General features: G+C 37.4%; 4 protein-coding genes across 6 annotated transcripts; 2 read left to right on the top strand and 2 right to left on the bottom strand.

The window, feature by feature from the left end:
• Positions 2,849–3,778, bottom strand: LOC18596671. The gene has a single exon (XM_018122925.1). The coding sequence runs from the start codon at positions 3,737–3,739 to the stop codon at positions 2,990–2,992; it is 750 nt and encodes a 249-aa protein (XP_017978414.1). The 5' UTR covers positions 3,740–3,778; the 3' UTR covers positions 2,849–2,989.
• LOC18596673 (transcription factor TGA5) lies at positions 5,686–7,429 on the top strand. The gene has a single exon (XM_007025295.2). The coding sequence runs from the start codon at positions 6,335–6,337 to the stop codon at positions 7,088–7,090; it is 756 nt and encodes a 251-aa protein (XP_007025357.1). The 5' UTR covers positions 5,686–6,334; the 3' UTR covers positions 7,091–7,429.
• On the bottom strand, positions 7,764–14,112 carry LOC18596674 (protein MALE DISCOVERER 2). Of its 3 annotated transcripts, none has more exons than XM_007025296.2 (14): positions 13,589–14,112; positions 12,967–13,468; positions 12,714–12,846; positions 12,427–12,498; positions 11,855–11,998; positions 11,627–11,770; positions 10,789–10,890; positions 10,609–10,670; positions 10,059–10,523; positions 9,280–9,470; positions 9,009–9,141; positions 8,750–8,907; positions 8,476–8,664; positions 7,764–8,325 (listed from the first exon to the last, which is right to left on the bottom strand). In XM_007025296.2, the coding sequence occupies exons 2-14, from the start codon at positions 13,064–13,066 to the stop codon at positions 8,071–8,073; spliced, it is 2,148 nt and encodes a 715-aa protein (XP_007025358.2). In that variant the 5' UTR covers positions 13,067–13,468; positions 13,589–14,112; the 3' UTR covers positions 7,764–8,070. The 3 variants fall into 3 exon arrangements, with proteins under 3 accessions (XP_007025358.2, XP_007025359.2, XP_017978408.1); XM_007025297.2 differs by having other exon boundaries at positions 13,579–14,112; XM_018122919.1 differs by lacking the exon at positions 10,789–10,890 and having other exon boundaries at positions 13,579–14,112.
• On the top strand, positions 16,017–21,455 carry LOC18596675 (plant cysteine oxidase 4). Its single transcript, XM_018122926.1, has 6 exons — positions 16,017–16,308; positions 16,924–17,153; positions 17,298–17,461; positions 17,641–17,788; positions 20,736–20,939; positions 21,019–21,455. Exons 2-6 carry the CDS (start codon positions 17,054–17,056, stop codon positions 21,135–21,137), a joined length of 735 nt encoding a protein of 244 aa, XP_017978415.1. The 5' UTR covers positions 16,017–16,308; positions 16,924–17,053; the 3' UTR covers positions 21,138–21,455.

A 22,294-nucleotide genomic window follows, 5' to 3' on the forward strand; every position in this document is an offset into this window, starting at 1 on the left:
GTTGCGGGTATAATTGTATTTGGCAAGTCAGAATAGCTTTCTTTTGGTAAGTCAATTAGTGATTGTTTTCAAATCCTAACATAATGATCTCATTCTTTCGTAATACATTGATTGCATTACATCATAAGTTTGGCAAAAACTATATCCAATAGCTACCAGGGAAAGTGCTTCGTTCCCTGATTGATGGATTAGAATCATAGCGGCTGGATAAAAAAGATCAGTAAAAATTATAAGGGTCTGCTGCTAATGATGAAGCTGAGCTTATGGTTCAATATGTTCCCCTAAAGCAGGAAAGAAAAGACTTCCAGTGCTGTGAATCTCTCTCCACTAAGCTATTCTGGCTACTTCATAAAAACTTCCCTCGGTGGGTTCGGGACGTTCAACATCACTGAAATTTCGGATCCATGCTTCTACCACCTCCACGTGGACGCCCAACAATCAAATGGGTCCATCTTAACGGGACCATAAGCCTCTCGCTTCCCCTTGAGATTTTCCAAGTGGGCGGACCACGTGGGTACAGTTTGGCCAACTGACCCACATATGACCAATGCTTTTAGCCACAAACACAACACAAGTTCCTGATATGAAGAGAGAAGAGTTAGTCGCTGGAATATCGATTCTAGGCAGCAAACGACCTTATCACGCGGGCATCCCTCGGTTGTTTGTCTTGGAGCTGGTCGACCTCAACGTCATATCACATCTTGAGCAGGTCGTTGTTCATTCTTGGGCCACATATCTGCACTACGCTCTTCTTTCGGGTTCATTAGAATCACTCATCTGTTCAAGTCTTCTTCTGCCCTATTTATGGACAGGTAGTTGAATTGAAACCTTTGCAACGTCCTTAGTGGACCTAACCATCCAAGTCTTTGCGCGCCCTGGCCCATACAGGCATACAGCCATACCCTACAGTGAGTTGAGATCTCTTGCTTCTCTAAACATGATTGTGGTTGAAACACGTGAACTCTATACAAGCTAGCTATAAGATTAATAAAAAAAATCTAAACTGTCTGGGAATCATTTAATCACCTGATCAGGAGCCAATGTCGTCATTTAAATCGATGTTTGGTTATAAGGAGCTTGGTGGACACCACAAAGCTAATTTTGAATTATTTCGCCAGGTTTGGCCAGAAAATAATCTTGCATTCGTATCGCTCATCTTTGTTGTTCTTGTCCTCCTCTTGCTATATATTACTAGCTGTGAAAGATTCACGTAGAGACCAATTTGGATTGTTGAGTCCATGACAGGTGATAGAAGAATTCATTCTTTTGTACAAGCACAACTGTCTCCCTGCTTGTCCTTCGGGGTAGACTGCTATGCCCATACCTTGGTGTTATCCTCTTAGAGGATTTCAAAACAATTGGTGGAGAGGGACCATCTTCTGAGCATTTCAACCACAAATTTCTCAGCTCACTATGGCACAAAAGATAGTGTTGCAGCAGGACACGGCAGAGGAAACAGGCTTCGTCAGTGCCACAGCGTATGGAAAACAGTCAGCTCTTTTTACCAGGTTGCACCTGGGATGAATCTTGCTGCCGCATCCATCGCACATAGCCCAGGATCATCCCATGGAAACCGGATTTAACAAAAATTATCTGCACCAAGGAAGCAATAATATCGCTATTTGCACACTGCACGTTGCAGTCATTAAACTTCCAGAATTCCTTCACAAGGGGCACACTCCACCGCCCTGATCCCTGCCCTTCCAAGACATTTGGCACCAAATAAATCAGTTCTCAGTACAACAGAAACATAGCAGAGTCATCTCACCACGAACAAAGTTTCATTCCCCTGTAATGGTAGTATTAAACTTGACTTGAATCCTCTACGAATTAATGGTCATATGTTTGGACTTTCTCACTTTATCCTGTTCATGGTTAACAATCAATTGGTGGTACATGGTTATTTTTGTTTTGATCAAACTTTGCCTTCAGAATTTTGCACTGCGTGGATATTCTGTATGATTTCTATATTATGGGTTTGTAAAGAGCCCCAACCATTGGTTTGTCCCATTTCTGGGATGACTTGGGATGTCGCAAGAGCTTGAAACTGGATAAACAGCAGTGATGAGCCATTGACCGCCTCCCTTCCGTTTTTTACTTTCCCCTTCTCTTTAACCTCTAACCAAAATAATTCTGGATCATGTAACAGTGGATTTAAGGCATAATCCTATAGTCTTGTATGAGGCATTGTGGGTTTTACTGCTTTGGAGCACACTTAATTAATAAATAAGATAAACTATAAATAAATTAAAATTGTCTTTTTTCTTTCTCTTTTAGAGAATTAAAGAACATATTTTGTGTTCGGCTGGCACAAAATTTGGGTTTAGATCTTTTAGAATAGTGGTACAAGTTTTCGTATAATTTTAAGCATTAATTAATAAGACTCATCCATGGTAATACACACTCTCATTTACCTAAGGGATGACATATCTATTTTTACATTAAAAATCTCAAATTTTAATTATTGAAATATTTTTTTATATATAAACGTATATTGATAAATTAATATTAAATTAATTAGCTGGAATAGTGAAGACTCCTAATAAATTTTCAATCCTAATAAATTAATATTAAATTCAATTAGATTTTTTTTTTTATTTTTCAAACCCAATAATCGGATGGAATACTTACACCTATAGAGATTTTTCAAACCTTTTTTTTTTTGGAACGTTGTAAAATCTTATAATAGTATATATAGATAATTTTAGAATATAAATCTTATTTTTGCTTCACTTTACGTTTTTATTTTTATTTATTTGGGCAGGCCGCCTGTGGGAATTAAGATGGGATGCCCGGCCCTTACTTTTATTGTTTTTTTTATATATTTCCTTTCTCGAAAAGAAAAATTGAGAAAAAAAAAATTCAATAGATACTACTATTATATAGTTTTGCTTATACATCGATAGTACTAGCTAATTGCATTCAGATCAACTAAAACAATTACATTAAAATTTTTACATGCTTATGCTATAGATTATATATAGAATTCTTAGTTCCTACCATGCCTATGATCTCTCGTCTTTCCCCACTCATGCATGCAAAGGTGAAGCTTCTTACTTGCCGCGAGAAAATCCACTCCCTGCACTGGTGTTAATATGCCAAGTAATTCCTTTAGCGTGCTTAGCCTCAGCTTATCAGCCTCCTGGAGTATGTTCGCCATAGAACTCTCGTGCTCGTCCAGTGCACGATCTACTTCCCCACTTGATTCACCGACCCGGCACAACCTTTTTGCAATCACGGCTATGGGCTGGTCTGCTATGTTCTCCTGCAAGCTCGCCAAGTTATTCGACAGTCTCTCTTCTTCCTTCATAGTCTTCATGTGCAAATCGTTTATCTTTCCCAGCTGTGTTGCTGAAATCTGGCCAAGGTCTCCCCTGGCTAAGCCCTGGAGGATTTCAAGGAGCTGGAACTCGACTTGTGACCCACAGAGTGCGTAAGTGAGTCGAATGTACATTGAGGGTCTGCAACCCCCAATCCAAAGCAAGGAGTTCTCCAAGGCAGTGTTCCATGAGGGTGCAAAAAGGCCTGAAACATCCTGGCGAGACAGTTGGTTTCTTTTGTCAATGTATTCTTGGAAACTGTTGATGGACTTCTCAGCCAGTTTGGCATACGTGTTTTCGGATGAGTTGACATCATTTTCTTTTAGGTTGAGGGCTTGGAGGAGCTCGCTTAACTCTTGTTCTTGAATGGTCATCCATTCCTGGAAACAACATTGTAAACGTTGGTTATCGCTAGCCATTTCAATTGTGCTAATTAAGCGATGAAACCAAGGGATTATATTTGGGGGTTTGGGTTGTTATTACATGCGTGTCCTTTTCCACATGTGAAGCCAAGGGATCCAAAGCTAGAAAAAGAAAAAAGAGGGGATGGGATTGTGTACTTTTGTGTGCTTCAATTTGGGTTGTTTCTTTGATCTTTTTCACATGTGGAAAAGGACAAAGTTTTCAATCTTGCTACCGGATCGATACCAAGGCTACATTATCTTACTAGCAGTGGAGTAGTATTTTACTTCAGTTTTCGTTGGCTTATTTTACAGGTTAAAACACAAGCTCCCCTCCGCTTGCAGGGGAGTTGATCAATAGCATTCATTACTTTTCCCTAAAGCCACTTAAAGACTGATCAGGTGGGTGAGGGTTGAACTTTGAATGGACTTCCCACCGACACTCTTGTCCAGGCGTTAAATATATCGTTATAGGATCCCTAGGAGAAGGATAAAGCTTTGGCGACACAAGCAAGGCTCTAGCTAGGTCGGCTCCGGTGGTAAGAGAAGCATTAATGGAGGTATGATTTAACACATAATGCTTTACGCGATAGTTGAGAAACATGTAGAAATATTCAAATTGCATGATGTAGTTGAACTTAATTCAAACTACGAGATCATGAAACTGAATCTAGGCTTGTTGTCAATAAGCTTATGATCAGATAGTAGTAAATAGTAATTCATGAACGGTGTATGGTTATCTAAGTATTACATTTATCAGTCGAATATGCGCATACACGTGGAAAATGTTTACTATGACTCACCCACACAAAGATAACTCACTCACCCCACGTGCCCATGCAACACGATTAAAATCAATGCGAGTCTTTGCCAAATGCCAATTCCTTTCTCTGTTGTCTCGTTTCTGCTAACCCTTTTTTTCATTTTCCTGAAATTGTCGTTTCTGTTGTCCAATATTCAAGCTTGGGGGGTGGGCTTTCATTTTGTCAGGGAGGGTTCAGGCAGCGGTTGTATAGGGTGGATGGTTTATGTGGCCTGTGCAACTTTTACAAATTTATGTAATAAAATAGTTCATGGCTTAGCAAAAAAAATAAAAAATTTCAAGCTTGGAATAGAAAAACTTTTATCAGGTTCAGGTGGTCTGCAGGGATGGATATTAATTTGTTAGACGAAAAATGAACACAAACCATCAATTACCGTCTGTTCAAATGCAACAACAGGGAGCAGGGCTTTATTCTGATCAGCATATAAACTACTTCTCTCAAGTTCCAAATAAAATTCTTCGTCTTTTTTCTTATGGAATGGAATCCCAACTCTCCCAGGCGGAGAAATATATATGGATAGGGAAATTGTGTTCTCTCATAACAAGATTCGGCCCAAGAAGTCTAGAGGGCCTAGGGTTGAAATGTGAGAATGAATTGCCAATATTCACATGTGCAATCATAGGAGTGTGATCAAGCGTAGAGCCTGTTTGATTTGGAAGGCTTGCATGAATATCAAACATCGTACGCCAAGGATCAAGAACGGAAGCTCGAGTTCAGGCCAATTTGAGTCCAACCAGCTCATACCTAGCTTTTGGTGTTTTGTTTTTTCAATATTTTTCTTTAAAGAAAAAGCTTTAAAGGCGTTAAGGTACCAACATATGATCTTTACTTGTCCCGAATTGCTATTCTCACCAATCACTTGATTCCTGTTCAAAAGATTTGAGTACAGACTTTGGAGGTACAAATTAAAATTTTACATTAATAGTACTAATATATTTGTATTTATTTTATATATTTAATAAATGTCATAACTAGCCAGAAGATTAATCTTATGTAAAAGTTTTAAACAGGAATAAATGTTTTGGTGAATTGTTCTGAGTATATGACATGCTACTTTGAACAAGAGCAAAAATTAAATATCAAAGCTCACGGAGTATAAATGCTTAAAGAACATGGTGAAGCAATTCCCAGATGCACGTGTTTTGTAATGGGCAGAATGATTTCCTTAGTTCCAGAAAACCAAGCACGAAGCAAGTTCTTAACGACAAAAAATATAAAAACAGAAACTAGGCGCAAAGGTATTTTGCACCGCAGCCAACCAAAGCCCCTATCAGTGCCCGGTTCATAGAAGATAAAAGGGTGGGACCCGATGAAGTTTTGTGAAGGAACATCCGGAGCGAGTTCCACGTTGAACCAAGATTCTTTCCTGTGACGACACGTTTGTCCACACTAGAACCTCAACACCAGCTGGTGAGACGCATGCATGACTCCTCAAGGCAGTCAAAGGTTGAATGGAACTAAGGGTTCGAGAGAGAAACAGAAACTACATGGACTCATGTCATCCCTCTTTTGCAAAGCGTCATATATCAGCTCAGCCCTCCCCTGCAAAATCCACTACTAGGTCACTGCTGCGCGTAAGCCATGCACTACCCTTTCTCACTCTAACCGTGTCCTATTCTCCTTTGTCCATCTGTTCTCTCCCTCAAACTTCCCCTTTACTACATGTATATATCTGTCGCATGCTGGCACATTTTTCTTCCAAGTCCTAATTAAGTCATCTTAATTAAGTCATCTCTATAACCCACACTTCACTGCCCCTTCGATTACCTGCAAAAGGTGAAAAAAAACAATGAAGACCCCAGTTGGAGAAAGGTTCTCCCAGTTCTTCGAGAAGTGGATTTGTCAACTTGATGATTACTTGCAACAGCTTCTCAGGGTGTCCAAAGAAAGTTTAAGTAGTGAAGCTGATGAACAACAAGCTCTGGTGTCAAAACTGACAGCCCATTACAAAGAATTCTACACTGTCAAATGGACTGCTGCTCATGAAGATGTGCTTGCCTTCTATTGTCCAGTTTGGTTAAGCAAACTAGAGAATGCTTATTCATGGCTTACTGGTTGGAAACCATCTATGATATTTCGACTCGTTGAGTCAATGAGGAGGACTCGGGTGCCTGGCCCGGGTTTGGCTGAGTTGACGGAGGAGCAGCTAAGGAAGATAGAGCAGTTAAGAATGAAGATAAAGTTAGAGGAAGAGAAGGTGGAGAGGGAAATGGAGAGGCAGCAAGTGGCATTGGCGGACCGCAAGATGGTCGAGCTGGTTCGTATGGCGAGCCGAATAAGGAAAGGGGAGTTGGTGGGTCAGGTGGACGGGTTGGTTGAGGTGGCGATCAAGGGTATACTGGCAGGGCTGGAGAGGGTCATGAAAGCTGCTGACTGTGTGAGGCTCAAGACTCTGAAAGGAGTTTTGGATGTTCTGAACCCATCGCAATCTGTGGACTTTCTGGCTGGGACGTGCATGCTTCAGATTCAGCTGAGGCAATGGGGCCAAAGAAGGGATGGCCAGAACGGGCCTAGATTGGAACCACACAACAATGCTCTTTTCTAAGAAAAGTTACTACTGAGTTTTGTAACTGCAAGTCATGGTCTATTCTGTTCATCTGTCATCTGTCTTATCCATGAATTTGCACGCTTTACTTTCAGTTGCAATTTAGGAGTAATTTTCTTTTAAGGGAAATTTGAGATGTTGCGTCAAAGAATTGAGTAAACGACCATGGCCTGCCGGGGTGAGCAAACAGTAGCAAAAAGACTGATTTCGGCAGAGCCATGCACATTGTTGATGATTACCACTAATTGTGGCAACAGGGGTGGGACGTTCACATTCTCAAAACTTTACTTTTAGTCTGTCACTTATAAAGTCACTGCTTTTGCTTTTTTGCTTTTCCTGCATTTAGTTATTGAAATTCCTGACTACGGAATAAATTGAAACTAGCTCGTGACAATGGCGATCAACAATTATACAGACAGTCAATCTTTCTCAGGGTCTGAAGTATTGAAACAAGCTTTGTGTCTTGGACCAATAGTGCATAAACCCAACGAATGAATAATGAACATAAACAGAGCATTAGGGGTTCACTAATAACAAAACAACTGAAACCAATAATATTAATTTGGAATAAAAAACAACCCCCAAAATTTTACGTGTCAAATATCAAATACTGTGGCAGAAGTTTTAAAAAAACCTCAACAACCTAATTATATTTAAGGGGGAAAAAAGAATGTCAACAAATTGATATGTTTGCTATGTTAGTTTTTTACATCACAGACTTTAATCACAAAATACATACATCTATTACAATTCGGTACACAATCCCCATTAATGAGTATGCAACAAACTTTTATTGCAATGAAGTGTTGAGGATTGATGGGGGAAGAATATTAAACAAATGAATAAATAGGATATGTAATATATGGAAACAAAGTGACCAAAAAAAGAAGTGATTTGGAAACCAATTATAAGGAAAAAACTATTCCTTTGCATTTTGATACAAAGTAAGAGAGAGACTTTGACTTACAACACAGAGAAGTTCAGCCCACTGATAAAATCTCAAGTTCAGCCCACCACAAGGGGGAAAGTCTTGGGGTAGCTTGCTCAGGTGGGACATTAATCACTTCCCTTAATTTCGAAGTCACATCCTTCATCGTTGGTCTTTGCCTTGGATCTACTTCGATGCACTCTTGTATAACCTCACAGATTACATCAAGCTCGTTATTTTTGAAAGATTTGAGGGTTGGATCAATCATGTAGCTGATGCTCCGTTTATCATTCAAATATTGAGCAGCCTGGCAAGCAAGTTCATGATTATTAGTTTACCAAAAAGTACGGTACAGCAAGTCAAGTGTAGCTTTTGCCTTGCGGCCAAGTTTAGAAAAGGGAGGGATGAGAGTGCACTACAAAATCATTAGGTCATGAGGGTGTCATCCTGAACATACCCATTTCTCAAGAGGCCCTTGCTCTTCAGAGTAAGGAAGCTTTCCGGAAATGATTTCGAGTAACAATATTCCAAAACTGTAGACATTCACTTCAGGGTCAGCGAAAGGTGGCAATTCAGAATGCTCTGATTCAGCATCACCTGAGGTTTTCAACTTAAGTGCAGGCTGCGAACTACAGATTTCCGCAACCTGCAAATGTAAACGAGTAAAGAGGATGAGTGTCTTATAATGGCAAGAACCTGAATAAAGCCAATTGACACAGAAATTGCTGTACCTTCGCAGCATAATCATCTGTTAGAAAGATAGCAGCTGAATTTAAGTTTGTATGCGCTACGGGAGGATTCAGATCATGGTGCATATACTGAAGACAATAAGCTACACCCATGATGATTCTCATCCTTGTATTCCAATCAAGATGTTCCATTTCTTTAACTGAAAGCACAAATAAATATTTAACCTCATTTTTCAAATGAGAAGAATCAACATTGAGTAAAATATCCACCAGGAAATATGCATGTAAGTGAAAATATAACCATGCAGATGCTCAAAAAGGGTTCCATTTGGAGCATATTCGAACACCATCATCCTGTTGAAAGGTTCATCCTCCTCGCAGTAGCCAATAAGGTTGACAAAGTTCTTATGGTTAACTCGTGACAATGTATCAATCTACAGTAAGCACCAATAAAATAATTGATTAAAAAGTTAAAATAAAAAAGATGATCAGGAGATTTAAAGTATAAAATTCACTTGTGTTATGGCCAAAAACTGTCACATTTATATTTTGTAAACATAATAACAACAAACCTTTCTCCGATAGGCCATCTCTGAGCTCTTTGACCACACTTTCAAAGATGAAACGTTGATTGATGCAACAGCAATCTCAACCCCGCTGGAAAGTGTCCCTTTGTACACTGTACAGCACCCAATTGTGTCAATTATATTGCTAAAATCCTCACAGGCTGTTTCCAGTTCTGATCGGTTTAGCTTAGGCACCCCTGCATTTCAAATAAACAGATAATTAAGGTTTTTCTGCATTCAACAAAAATAGTACCAGGGTTATCATGCCAATGGATTCAAACTGGTCTGGACATTATCTCAGATCAAGGCACCCATGCTAAGTATATTAAAATCAGCAACATCAACTGATATCTAGCCCAAAAATTAGACACTGGATAAGTAATGAAATCCAATGACCCTACCATATGTTTCAAAGCACATTAAGCAAAGTTTCCATTCTCCAAATTTGGAAACCAAAATAACTGGGGCCCTCATCAAATGTGACAAAGATGAACATTAAGGCTTTGTCAATTGAAAAAATATCTTTAAGAATCTTTTGATTAAGCATTGCTAATTCCTACCATAATCAAACCATGGATTATGGAATAAAAAATCTGAATGATCAAACTATGCAATTTCCAAGGAATAATGCATTTGAATTATCTTCATAAGCATATAGGATGTAATGCCATTGTGAAGATATAATTAGATCAACTAGCAATATTAACAGGCTCACCAATCAACAGTATAACTAGACAAATCATTTGGCTTGTAACACATAATCAAGCAAAGCATTTAACAACTACCTGTAATAAAAGCTTTCTGCAGCTGTCCGCTTAGTCCAGTTTTCCAGGGACCAATGGTTTTTGCTGCTCGTTTCCGGCACATGATAACCATGGCCACAACCACAAGCAAGACTACCACACAGGGAATGACAATGAGATATTTCCATATATTCCCAGAAGGTGAAGGTTGTTGAGCAGTTGGCTCAGCATTAGAGGTTTGGGATGAGTGGTCCACAGGCTTTGAATCAGTCCCTTGAAGGGAAGAATGAAGCTGTGGGGCTGGGGCATGAGATTGTTTCTTTGTTCCCTTTGGCACAGCAGGGAAAGTCCCACTACTTCTGGCAGTTGGGAGAGAAATGATCTGTTCAGTGGAAGACACAGCAGCAGCAGGTGCAGCTGGGAGGTTCTTCGACTGCTCAAGCAGCCTACGCCGTGCAAAAGGGACAAGATTCCTTATGTTATGGGCCATTTGTTGCTCAGATGAACCTAGTAAGAACAAAAAAAGTCATTGTTTCCCAGAAGCCATACTTTGCAGTCCAATGGACTGAGATTTTGCAATTGTTTTACTCACCAGGCACATCACTGCAGCAACTGTCTTGATGCTCATCCAGAGAGTCCTTTTGCAACTTGAACCTTGTAAGAAGGTAAATCATGTGAATAAAGTAAACGAGATGATTACAAAAACTAAAATAACATAACCAACAATAAAAACAAACATAGGACAGTAAAAACAAATAATGTAAGTTCATACAGTGGTAATGGCAAGGCATTGAGGTAATGTATAAGAGCTCCTTTAATTGGGATTAACAATGACTCTGCCTGGTTCAGTTGTTTCAAACTGCTCTGCCAGATGCTGTCAACTTGGGCAATAAATAATCAGAAAACTAGAGGGCTAGAACTCTTGATAAGTTTAATTCATTGGTTAAAAAGTAACAGAGCTGTAAAATTTAGCATATTAATCTCCCACATGCCACATTTCAAAGCAAATTTACAAAAACATTTTCTAGAATCAAGTCCAAAGTATTTTAGACGAAAATAGGACTATATAATAATTCTGCTAGCAGCACTCTAAGTCTGAGAATATGTTGGGGCCATCACTTGGCATGGTGTGCTATGACCTAATACTGAAGCTTATCCTAGCATAACTTACTAATTCAAATTGCTTACTAGGAATATGAAATATGCGTTATCTAGATATGCTTATAGACTGATTCTCACATGAAATTCAATATTTTGTCCATCCAAACTCCAGAGTTTGAACAGCAAAATGAGGCAGAGCAATGAATGATTCCATGATACCCCAATTAACGTATGCACTAGAATTAACACTTCACTTGGGAATACAAGGCAGTGATGTAGATTAGAGAGGCATGTTAAATGATTTTAAAGGGAGTTCATCTCCTCCCTTATTTTCATATAATTGTGTTGCAGTTAGACCCTAGAAACTAGGCATTTAAAGAAATTTTAGGCCAATGAACCTCAAAAATCAGTCTGCTTTGTTTATATGTATCTTCTTCTAACCTATCTCTAGCCAGGAAATAATCAAATTGATGCCATATTCATAAGGTCAACACAAAGATGGCTCTTACCAAAGTCCAAACTTTCTATTTACACAGCCAATTCCAGTAGCCGACGTCAGTGTAAGATTTTCATCAAACTGCAAATCAGAGAGCAAGTTTAGCCTCCCAAGATCTGAAGGAATGTTCCCCTCAAATTTGTTGCCACAAAGTAACCTAAGGTGGAAAGGAAATTTAGTTAAAGGTAAGAACATAGAAGAAAGCCTCATGCACAGCATAAATTTACAAAAGTGAACTCACAAACGTCTTAGAGACAGCATTCTGCCTATTTCTGCAGGAATTGTTCCACCCAAGTTATTTTCCCTTAAATCCAATAGCTCCAGCTTCATAAGTGCGCCAAACTCCTTTGGAATGGCACCAGAGAAACGGTTTTTATAGAGCACACTGTTAATATAAATAGCAAGAAAAAGATTCAGAATGTTTAATTAGGTTAAGCAAGCATTCGGATTTTATCAAACATGCGGCTGCATAGTAAGACCTACATACAGTGCCTCTCATTAACAGAATTCCTTGAACTCACAATAGGTTAATCTATTGCAGATGCATAAAACCAGGGTGAGAGGAAAGTTATGCGCGAATGACAAAAAAGAAAACCAGTAAACAAGAATTGAAATGTGAAAGATATGGCAGAATTTTGTATCCAAATCATATATTGGGACAAAGTAGTAATTGATAATCACAACATCAGATGATGCTGACCATCATCGGGATTGTTGGTCGTGTGAGAAGAACAAAAGTTAAAAGTAGATAAAGAATTTCTGAGAAAAAAAAACAAAAATCCACTTATTTGCAGCAAGATTGTGAATCCTTACAGTGATCTTAAGTCGCTTAATTTCCTGAGCTCAGGCGCCAGTGTTCCTTCCAAAGAAAGGGCACTCAAATCCCTAAAAGCAAACAACAAAATAGACATTAGAACATTCATCCGTTCACAGTTTACAGCATAAGGAACTTCTAAAATGAAAACTCTTTAACTAAGCTCCATACTCCACTTTGACAGACCATTCCCATACTAAAAATTAATTACCTATCAAAAGAAGAACATAGCAGGGATTCTTCTCTAAACAAACGTATTTCTTTAATGAGTATCCAAGGGACTTACAGCATTTGCACTTTACTGTCGACACAATGAACCCCGAACCACATGCAGGGTGTGCTGTCATTGGAATTCCAATTTTCAAACGCACCATAAGAATCAGAATCAATTTTCGCTCGAAATTCTAACAAAGCCAAACCTGCATCTCCAAATCCAATTAAAATCAAAACAAACAAACTAGAAGAAGAAAACAAACAATTAAATTCAACAGCATTGTAAAAAAAAAAAATCAAACAGAAATACCCGAAGAAGGAATTACCTTCAGAGTTAATGGCCAAAGACTCTTGAATCATGAAACTTGGAATGAAGAACAAGAAGCTTAATAAATGGAATCCAATTGGGTTCCATCTACCCCCCATTGCTTGATAAACCAAATGCTGCAGCGGTGGAGGTAGCAACAATATCTGCCAACAGCCAGGACGCTATACAGAATCGCCAGGTTTCCTTAAACAAAGCACCCTCTGTTCCAAACTCACTCTAGGAAACGAAACAATACCGCCAACAACAGAAAAGAAAAAAGAAAAAATCTCTACGCTCCCTTTGGTTTACAAGAAACCGTGAAAGAAGACAATCTTTGTTTTTTTACTACAATGCAAAAACTATATTACAAATAAACGTAAATTCACCGCCTTTAGTGATGATCACATCAGGGTCTCTCATTTTTTTTTTTAAATTTGATCTTACAACACCCTTTTTCTTAAGAAGTGCATGCGAATTATCAACCGCTGAAACTTAACTTCTCCTTACTATCTCCAGAGAAGCTGAAAAAAAAAACACGCAAAAAAAAATGAAGAAAAGTTAACAAAAGAATGACCTCGAGAGCAAGCAATCCAAGAAAAGCAAAAGGGTCTTCAAAACAATAAAGACATACTTGAATTTACCATAAAGGGTGCACAAGATCAAAACTTTTTTTGCTTTTTTTGATGCTGTTGTTGCAATGGTAATATTGGGATTTCGGCTGAATTAATGAAAAGTACAAAAAAGTAGTTTGTTGATAGGTGTGGGGGTGGTGGTGGTGGAGAGGAAGTGTCTGATAGAGACTCAAAAAGGCAGCAAAGAAAAAAATATGTAAAAAAGTTTGGAATTTAAAACAACAAATTAAAAACAAAACCCAGAAATTTTTTTCTATTACTGCCCTTTTTTACAGGATGATCTCAGAGCAGTAATTCCCTCTCTTCGACCATCTTTGCTCTCTCTCTCAGCAATGGGGGGGCTTCAAGCTTCTTTTTCTTTGTAGGATCAACTTTTTCTTGTTAATTTTTTTTTCTTTCATACAAAATTTTCCAGAGATTTTCTTCCTCTTTTCTTTCTTCTTCCTAGCTGGAGCGTGGAGCCCCCACCAGCCACCCCCACAGGCTGTGTTCTGTTTTACTTTCTTTTCCTCAATAGTTTTTTTTTTCCTGTTCCTCGTCCATGTTTGTTTGTTTTTTTCAAGGGTCATAATAAAATTTGCCATTTTTTGAGGTGTTTAATTTTGGGGGTTAGGGGAGGGGGTCCACATAAAAAAGTATAATTAGTGTTGGAAAGTTTTGGCGCGAAGGATTAAGGAGAGGACTAACTGTCAAGTCTGGCCCCCACACAAATGAAGAATGGTCGTGAGGGCCCCCACTTCCGTTGTACTCGGACGCGCTTTTTTCCTTTCCTTTCCATTTCTTTTAATTAATTCTTTTTTTTTCCACCTTTGACTGGGCCCACAATTTGCGTGCTTCCCTCTTTCTAACATGGTTAACTGACTCTGAGAATAATTATTTTATAAGAAAAAAATGGATTATGAGAATAATAATATATTAATTAATATTAAACCTTTGGAAACTCCTCTCTCTCTCTCTCTCTCCCCCTTGTGTGGCTTCCCACCATCTTAACCCTACTTCGACGGTTGCCTTGTTCCGTAGTTCAATTCTTTTCTTTCTTCTTCAAACACATCATCAACTATTTTAATAAATTAAACCGGTAAGTCAAGCAATTGTTGTTCCAATTTGATGATTTGTTCCCATAAACAAGTCCTTTTTGTTCAAATTATTGATAGTCTTTTAGTATTTTCTAGGTATAAACCTCACTTCAATTAATCAAAAACGATTAATACTTTCAATTTAATTTCAATTTATTTGGTATACTTTGAATGTTGCTTTGTTGTTGACAAATTTGAAATTTTCAAAATTTGTATGTAATGTAATATTAATGTGTATAATGATAGTGTAAAGTTCATAAGTTCACAGTGTATTAAATATAAACTTAATTTACTGTTTAAAATTCAGTTAAATCCGATTTTGGTGGCTGTATATAACCGCATATATTAATTTTTTTTATGTGATTGGTAAATTTCGGCTGCTTTTATGGACCTTTCAAATACGTCCAAAAACAGTAAAAATTCTCTTATAGTTCATGCACTTTGAATTAGAAGAGTAGGTGCATGAATATTACTATTTGAAGGATAATAAATTCAAATTCAAAGTAAAGATTTACATATGAATATTTGATTTATTAATTAATATATTATCTTACTTAAAAATTAAAATTTCAATTCTTTTCTTTTAGTTAAAAAAAAACCCAAAATACAAATTTTTCTAAAACCTTTTACAATTCCCCATGTTGTGGTTGGGTACTGTTTGGAAGTGATGAGAGAAAGTGAGCAACCCAGTACCTTGGCATTCAAAGTCCATATCCGAGAGAGAACATCTAAACTTAGCCCAAATAATACAGGAGCTTGTGAATTTAAATAGGCCACTTAGCTCGTCAGGACTTGTATCCAAAAGAGTTTGCAATTGGGCTATTGGCTTTAGCTAGTTTTAGCTCATTTTATTTATTAAGTTTATTTTTTTGTAATCTCTTGAAATTGGGATTTGGGAGAGGAGGCAAAGACTTTGAATGGAATAAAGGTCCAATTATATAATTATTACCAAAAAAGAATTATATTATCACTTGAAAAGACATCACGACGCGTTTTAAAATTTTCAGATTCAGAGTTTAAGGTTCAATGATTTTAAAAAAGAAAATAAAATAAAAAGGAAAAGGAATCCAACCGTATTATTATCACTCAATTTTTGTCTATTCATCAATAGTTAGATTTCTTGAGGGAAATAAAAGTCAATTAATTAATATATATTTAATAAAACAGTATTACGAGTTGAAAATGTGGAACATTAGTTATATATATAAAATAAATTATTAAAAAGAAAAAGGAGAAGAAGAAGAAGAAGAAGAAGGAAAAAAGCGGCTCATGATGCGTTGCTATCACCTAAAATATTGAAAAAGAGGGATGATGCATTGAATTAGAGCTCGTGAGCCAAAATCAGTGCCAGTTGCGGCATACGACGTGGAAACATCGGACACCCGAGAGAAACAAACATTCCAGGCTAGACACACAACAGTAGTGAAGTACGAGCAACTTTTAAAGCACTGACAAACTTTGCTTGTTAACATTGAACTCCTCTCTTCCACTTTCTCATGCTAGACCCAAATCCCCCCTGATACTCCTCTCCAAACCTCTGTCTCTGTCTATTGTTATTCTCTATCTTAAATTATGCTCTAGTATGTTTATCTTTTGTGACATTTTTAAAGTTTTGATCTCGACAACCGCAGCTGAAGGTTCTGTTAAATGATGGTACGTTGTTATTGCTACTCTTTTATGCTTTATATCTTCTTCTTCTTCTTCTTTTGTTTCAGTTTAGACTGGGATTGGTTTTGAGTCCAATCTGTTAAGCCAGCAAATGCCTGTGAAGTTTGTAACTGTATCTTCTGACATGCTTGATCATTGTTTTCTGTTTGTTTCCAGGAAAAACAGAGAAGGGTCAAAACTTTTGTCTTTATGCATAAACGCATGTTCAATTTTTGCTTTTCTGTTGTTTAATACTCTAATTCAATCCCAAGGAAACAAGAAATTCATTTTGAAATCTTTTTGATTGTTAAGGACGTGTCAATTTGAATATACAAGGGTTTTGATTATGTAAACACACAAAGGAGTGGCTTTAATGTGATTTTTTTTTTGTTTTCTATTTCTGTTTATGAGGATTTGGCATGATATTGTTTTGTTTAATTTGGCGTGTTTTCTTTGTATGTTTTGTATGCTAGGTGCGATTTCTTGAGCTTGGAGAGGATAGGATTAATTAACTACCATGCATAACCTTTAAAAAAAAAAAAATTTAACTACCATGCATATATATTGCTGCCCTTTGTGTTCGCGTAGGACTGGTCTGACTGGATTTTGGGATTGTTGCAGAGAAAGGAAGTTGCTTTTGAATGCTCTATCATAAAATTGAATGACATGGATTGTTCTTAGGATTGGGGTTAGGCATTTGATTCTTTGATCTTTCTACCTGTAATCTATTGGCCGGGTTGCTCCTCTAATCATGCCCGTGGTTCAGAAACTGTATGATACTTGCAAAGAATCATTCTCAACCAATGGCCCAATATCAGAAGAAGCTCTGGAGAACGTTCGTGCTATTTTAGGTGGGAAAACAGCTTTTTCTGTTGCTTTAATTGAAAGTTTCGTTATGAAGGCTGAAAACTTGCACTTGATCAAAATCATTTTATGGTCATCTAGTTAGTGTATGCTATCTTCTTTTAACGCTTCCACATTATGCACCATTTCAGATGGATTGAAGCCTTCTAATGTGGGTCTCGAACAGGAGGCACAATTATCGCGTGGATGGAAAGGTTTGATAAATGGTGGCAATGGGAGAAAAGGGCGTAATATCATTCATCAGTATCCACCTGCAATAAAATATTTGCACTTACATGAGTGTGATAGATTCTCTGTAAGCAATCCGATCATTGCATGCTGTAACTGCTATGGTATTTATGCATTTGAACATTTTAAAAAGATCTTCATTAAGGAGGAGGCTTTTTTCTTCTCCTTGGGGGAAGGGGTGGGGGGGCTGCTGAAGGTCCTTTTGTCAATAATTGATGCTTGGTCCATTTTGGTGTTTTGTTGCAGATAGGGATCTTCTGTATGCCACCTTCCTCTATCATACCACTTCATAATCATCCAGGAATGACCGTTCTGAGCAAGCTTCTGTATGGCTCGCTTCATGCGAAATCATATGATTGGCTCGATTTACCTGGTCATACTGATCTATCTCAAGGTGCCCTTTCTATCTATCTTGGAGTTCCTATTTGGTTTATTTGGTACAAATAGTGGCAATTGCAATTGGTGTTTTCAAGTAGGCTTTGCTGTCCTTCAAAACATTGTTATCATTTTTTGTTGATTTCTAATAGTTTCTGGAAGGTGGAGAGTGTTGTGGCTTGTTTTGCAAGCAGATAGCAGAGATCAAGATGAAATTAAAGTATTTTTCTGTGTTTTCCAAAATAGTAGTGTATGGATATTGGTGTCTAATACTTGATATCATTAGAATCTAAACATTCTAAAAGTTGAAAAGTAAGCTCATACGTAAAAAACTTGAAACCTCATGGCGGCATGAAATTGAAAAAGTAAATGATGGCAGATTTGGGCAATATGTTGGTATTTATGCTGTACTGCAAACATTCTGAAAGACAAATAGAAGACCATTCTATTGAAAGATTGTATTACTTTCACACTTGGTTATAGTTCATAATATCTTCCATGATCTCTGTTGCCCTCTGCCTCTTGATGCATGATTAGTTTGGCATAACTCAATCATTGTATTTCATCATCTTTTCTCCAAACATGTTTATGCCCCTCCACTATTATATTTCTGCCCCATGGAATCGTTTTACGTCCTTTCTGCTGGCTTCCTCTTTCTCGATGCCTGTATGGGGTATCAGTGTGCACCCACATATGGAAGGGAAAATGCAATGTTGAATCAGAACTTCATACCTGTCAATGAAATGTAATTCTTTAGTACTAGACCACTTCAACATACTCATATTACTGAGAATCTGAAGTGCTCAAAATGTATAAATTGTAATGTGTTTAATAATTAAAAACAGTTCAAACAGATACAAATGGATTGCTCTTTGCCTTATTGCAAGTGTCTTAAGATTGTCTTAAACCTTAACTTGTAGAAAACAGTTTATCTTTTAACTGCATTTTAGCAAAAGATAAGATACATGTGTCAGTAGAGCATCTCCTGTTTCCTTATGCTCTCAGGATTTGCTCTGATTATCTTTTAGACATTCTGATTCTGCACAGGTGTGAAATAAATGAAATTATTCAAAACTGTAACTTTGCTTCAAAATGAACTGATTATCATGGTTGCTTCAATTTCAAAATGCATCTTGTGGGTTTTCTCAGATAAGGTCTAGAGACTAATTTTTAGTTTTTACAGCCATCATTTCCTACCATTATTGAAGCAAATAATTCAATTTATCATTTTCTCCATGGTGTTATCTTTTATAAGCCTTTATCTTAGTCATGGAATAGAGAAGTGCTTTGAAGAGGGAGTCAGTCTTTTTAACTTCTGAACAAAATCACACCTCTGCTTATACAATAAATTAATCTGTATCTTTGTAGTTTATTCATCTTTCATGCATTGATTACTATATATTACTATTTTCAATATTAAAGTGATAGTTCAGTCAATTTTTTTCAAATTGATACTCAGCTGCAATTGGTATCTATTGTGAAGTATGTTTGGGTGTCAGAGATAAAGCTTCAAAGACATGTTGCCATAGTCCAAAAGTATCAATTGGAAGGGCTACGTAGATTTTAAGATGTAAGGATTCATGGCTTGTGATACTGAATATTGATACATGCATGCATTTCCCAGTATCTTAAGCCAAGAATATCGCATCCTTGGTATTAGTTGTACCTGGGGACTCTTGGTATTTGAATGTAAAATCAGACCCCAATGTTTTAGAGTTCCATTTAGGATGACACATGGTTATTTGGGTGTTGTTTTATGCTTGGCAGGAAATTTTGGTAATAGGAAAACGTGTTTACCTTAAGTCCATTACAACCACCTCAACTGCCCCAGAAACTTTCTTAATTTGCCACTGATGCAACTACTTCTGCTTACCCCACATGGTTTTTATCTCCAAGTTTCCCTTAATTCAATGCAGTAAAGCATGGATTATTTTTCAATTATTAATGGTGGCCATATGCCTTTTTGTGTGCTCCCAAGGTTATGAAAACACTAGACAGGTGGGAATCGGATGTTTTGCTGATGATGTTGGTCAGTTGATTTTTTGGGCCTTCTTGAGGGTGCAAAAACCCTGCAAGCATGTATATCTACTACAATGGCTATCTATATGAAATGTTGATGGTATAGTCATTTAACCCATGGTTGAAAATTTCTTACAACAGTTCAACAAAATCACAGGGTAATTTTCAAAAAAAAAAAAAATCACAGGGTGTTCTTTTGTCTTGCTTCTTGGTTTTATCATGTCAAGGGGATATGATGCAACAGCATGAACATGATCTGATCTGAAACACATAATATGCTTGCATAATGTTGTTGCTATGTAGTGAATTGCCATAAAATGTTATTACTGTTCAATATGGAGCTGTACTCTGGGCAGTTGCTAATTACTTGTGATAACAGACTAAGATTACCAATCAGTTTGCCAAAGTACACTCAGAAGTTAATATTTGCATGGATTAGGTATACAATAAACAAATACTGATATTTTAATTTTGGAAGAATGCTGCTTTAATATTTTACCATTCATCTCCTGTTGAGTAGGTTTTCTGTTTTTATAAATTTCCTTGGTACTTAGATACTTGAGGTGCCAGAATTTGAAAGGATCAAATAATTTTTCAGCCATTATGTTTTTGTATTTATTAAAGTTCTTTGAAATTGAGGTCTTTGAATTCTCTATTGATTCTACACACAGGCCACCTTTTAGTTGTGCTTATTTTATTTAATTGGCCGATATTGTTGCATGGTCAAATGAACCTCCCCTGTTCTCTAGAAAACCTTGAAGTTGAGTTCGCATTGGTTGCAAGAGAAATGGGATGATATTGCATTGTTTTTATATAGTTGTGATAACTAATTTTTAGCCTATGAATTTGAGAGCCAACAAACGTATGAAAGTTATACCTTCATTCAAAGAACGAATTGTTTCTCAATTTTCTTCAAAAATTAACTCTTGATTGGTGAAAATTTACAGCAAGACCTGCAAAACTTGTCAGAAATTGTGAAGTGACTGCACCCTCTGGAGCAACAATTCTTTATCCAACTACTGGTGGCAACATTCATTGCTTCAAAGCTTTAACTCCTTGTGCACTGTTTGATGTGCTTTCACCCCCATACTCTTCGGAAGATGGGCGTCACTGCTCTTATTTTAGGAGGATCCCTCAAAGAAATCTGGAAGGTACTTTTTCTTGTATACACTCGTATTAAAAAAAATCATTTAATTTTGATTAATTTGCCTCTGTGTTCTTCTCCCAAAGGTGTTGATCAGTTGTGTGGTGTAAATCCCTCCGAAGTGGCTTGGTTGGAAGAGATTCAACCCCCTGAAAACTTTGTGGTCCGTAGGGGACAGTATAGAGGCCCCATTATTAGACAATAAGGGGTTTTAGAGAGGACCATACCATTAGTCATATCGGCTAAAACAAATGAAGAGCCATTTTTCACACTTTGTTGGAATCTTAGCTGTCAATTCTGTTGGCAATAAATCCCAACATTAGCTACACGAGGAATTTGTTGTACATATTACATAAGTATTATTTTATATGCCTGCTTAATGGTGAATGTCGATAGCAAGAACATGTTCCTCCTTCTTGTCAAGAATTTATTGCTAAGGAGGCGTTTTATTGTATCTTTACCTTGTGAAATTTTCTGATAGCTATAATTTCTGGTTGGTATTAGTACTTTTTGTTTTTCTTCACTTCTTAAATGTTACATGTCTCGGTGTAACTTCTGCCTTCATATACTGACCTATCCGGATAACGTTCGAGGTATGGGCTTTGAGAGGGTTGATATGTGAGTCGGTGGCTTAGTTACAGAAGGAAAAGAAATCAAGAAAATGAGTACTGCTACTGTATCTGTCTGGAGGGAGTGAAGAGAAAGACTAGACCACGGAGAAAGTGAAGAACAAGTACGACTCCACTAGCTGGAACCCATTGGGCCGCTGGAGTTGAATTCCTACTGATAACAACCGCTGAGGAGATGGCAGCCCTCTCACGTCCCATTCAATGATTACTAGATCCAACAACCTGTCTAAATACAGGTAGAGGTTTGGTTTCCACACCTTTTTGAAGTAGATGCCTGAAATTATTTTCCAAATAAATCCGCCCATGACAGTGCTTCTGCAGTCTGTACCCTGGACAGGGCTGAACCCAAGCCACATGTTACAAACGTGCACAAACTAACATTTTTTGCCGGTTTTCATTTTTTATTTATTAACATTTGAAAAACATGTTTGGTAATCATTGAAAAACATCAGTGTTTTTCCTTGTAAGTTGATTGTACAATCTGCAAGTGACACCCATAAAGCAAAATTAATACCCGGGAGGCCCAATTGAAAGTAGTTGAAGATCAAAGGATTGTTAGAAATGGAAGAAAAATTCTGAGGCCCCAAAAGGTAAATGGTAGACATTTGATGTAGTGGTGCACGGTTCGACCTACCTCTACTGTTGGTGCTGTAATGCCGTTAATGGACAGTGACCAAAATTGAACAGCAGATTGGTAGACAGTGATAATTCCAGTGGCCACTTACAGAGGTGG

This window comes from Theobroma cacao, chromosome 6, assembly GCF_000208745.1.
Source record: "Theobroma cacao cultivar B97-61/B2 chromosome 6, Criollo_cocoa_genome_V2, whole genome shotgun sequence".
In the NCBI taxonomy this organism is placed as follows: Eukaryota; Viridiplantae; Streptophyta; class Magnoliopsida; order Malvales; family Malvaceae; genus Theobroma; species Theobroma cacao.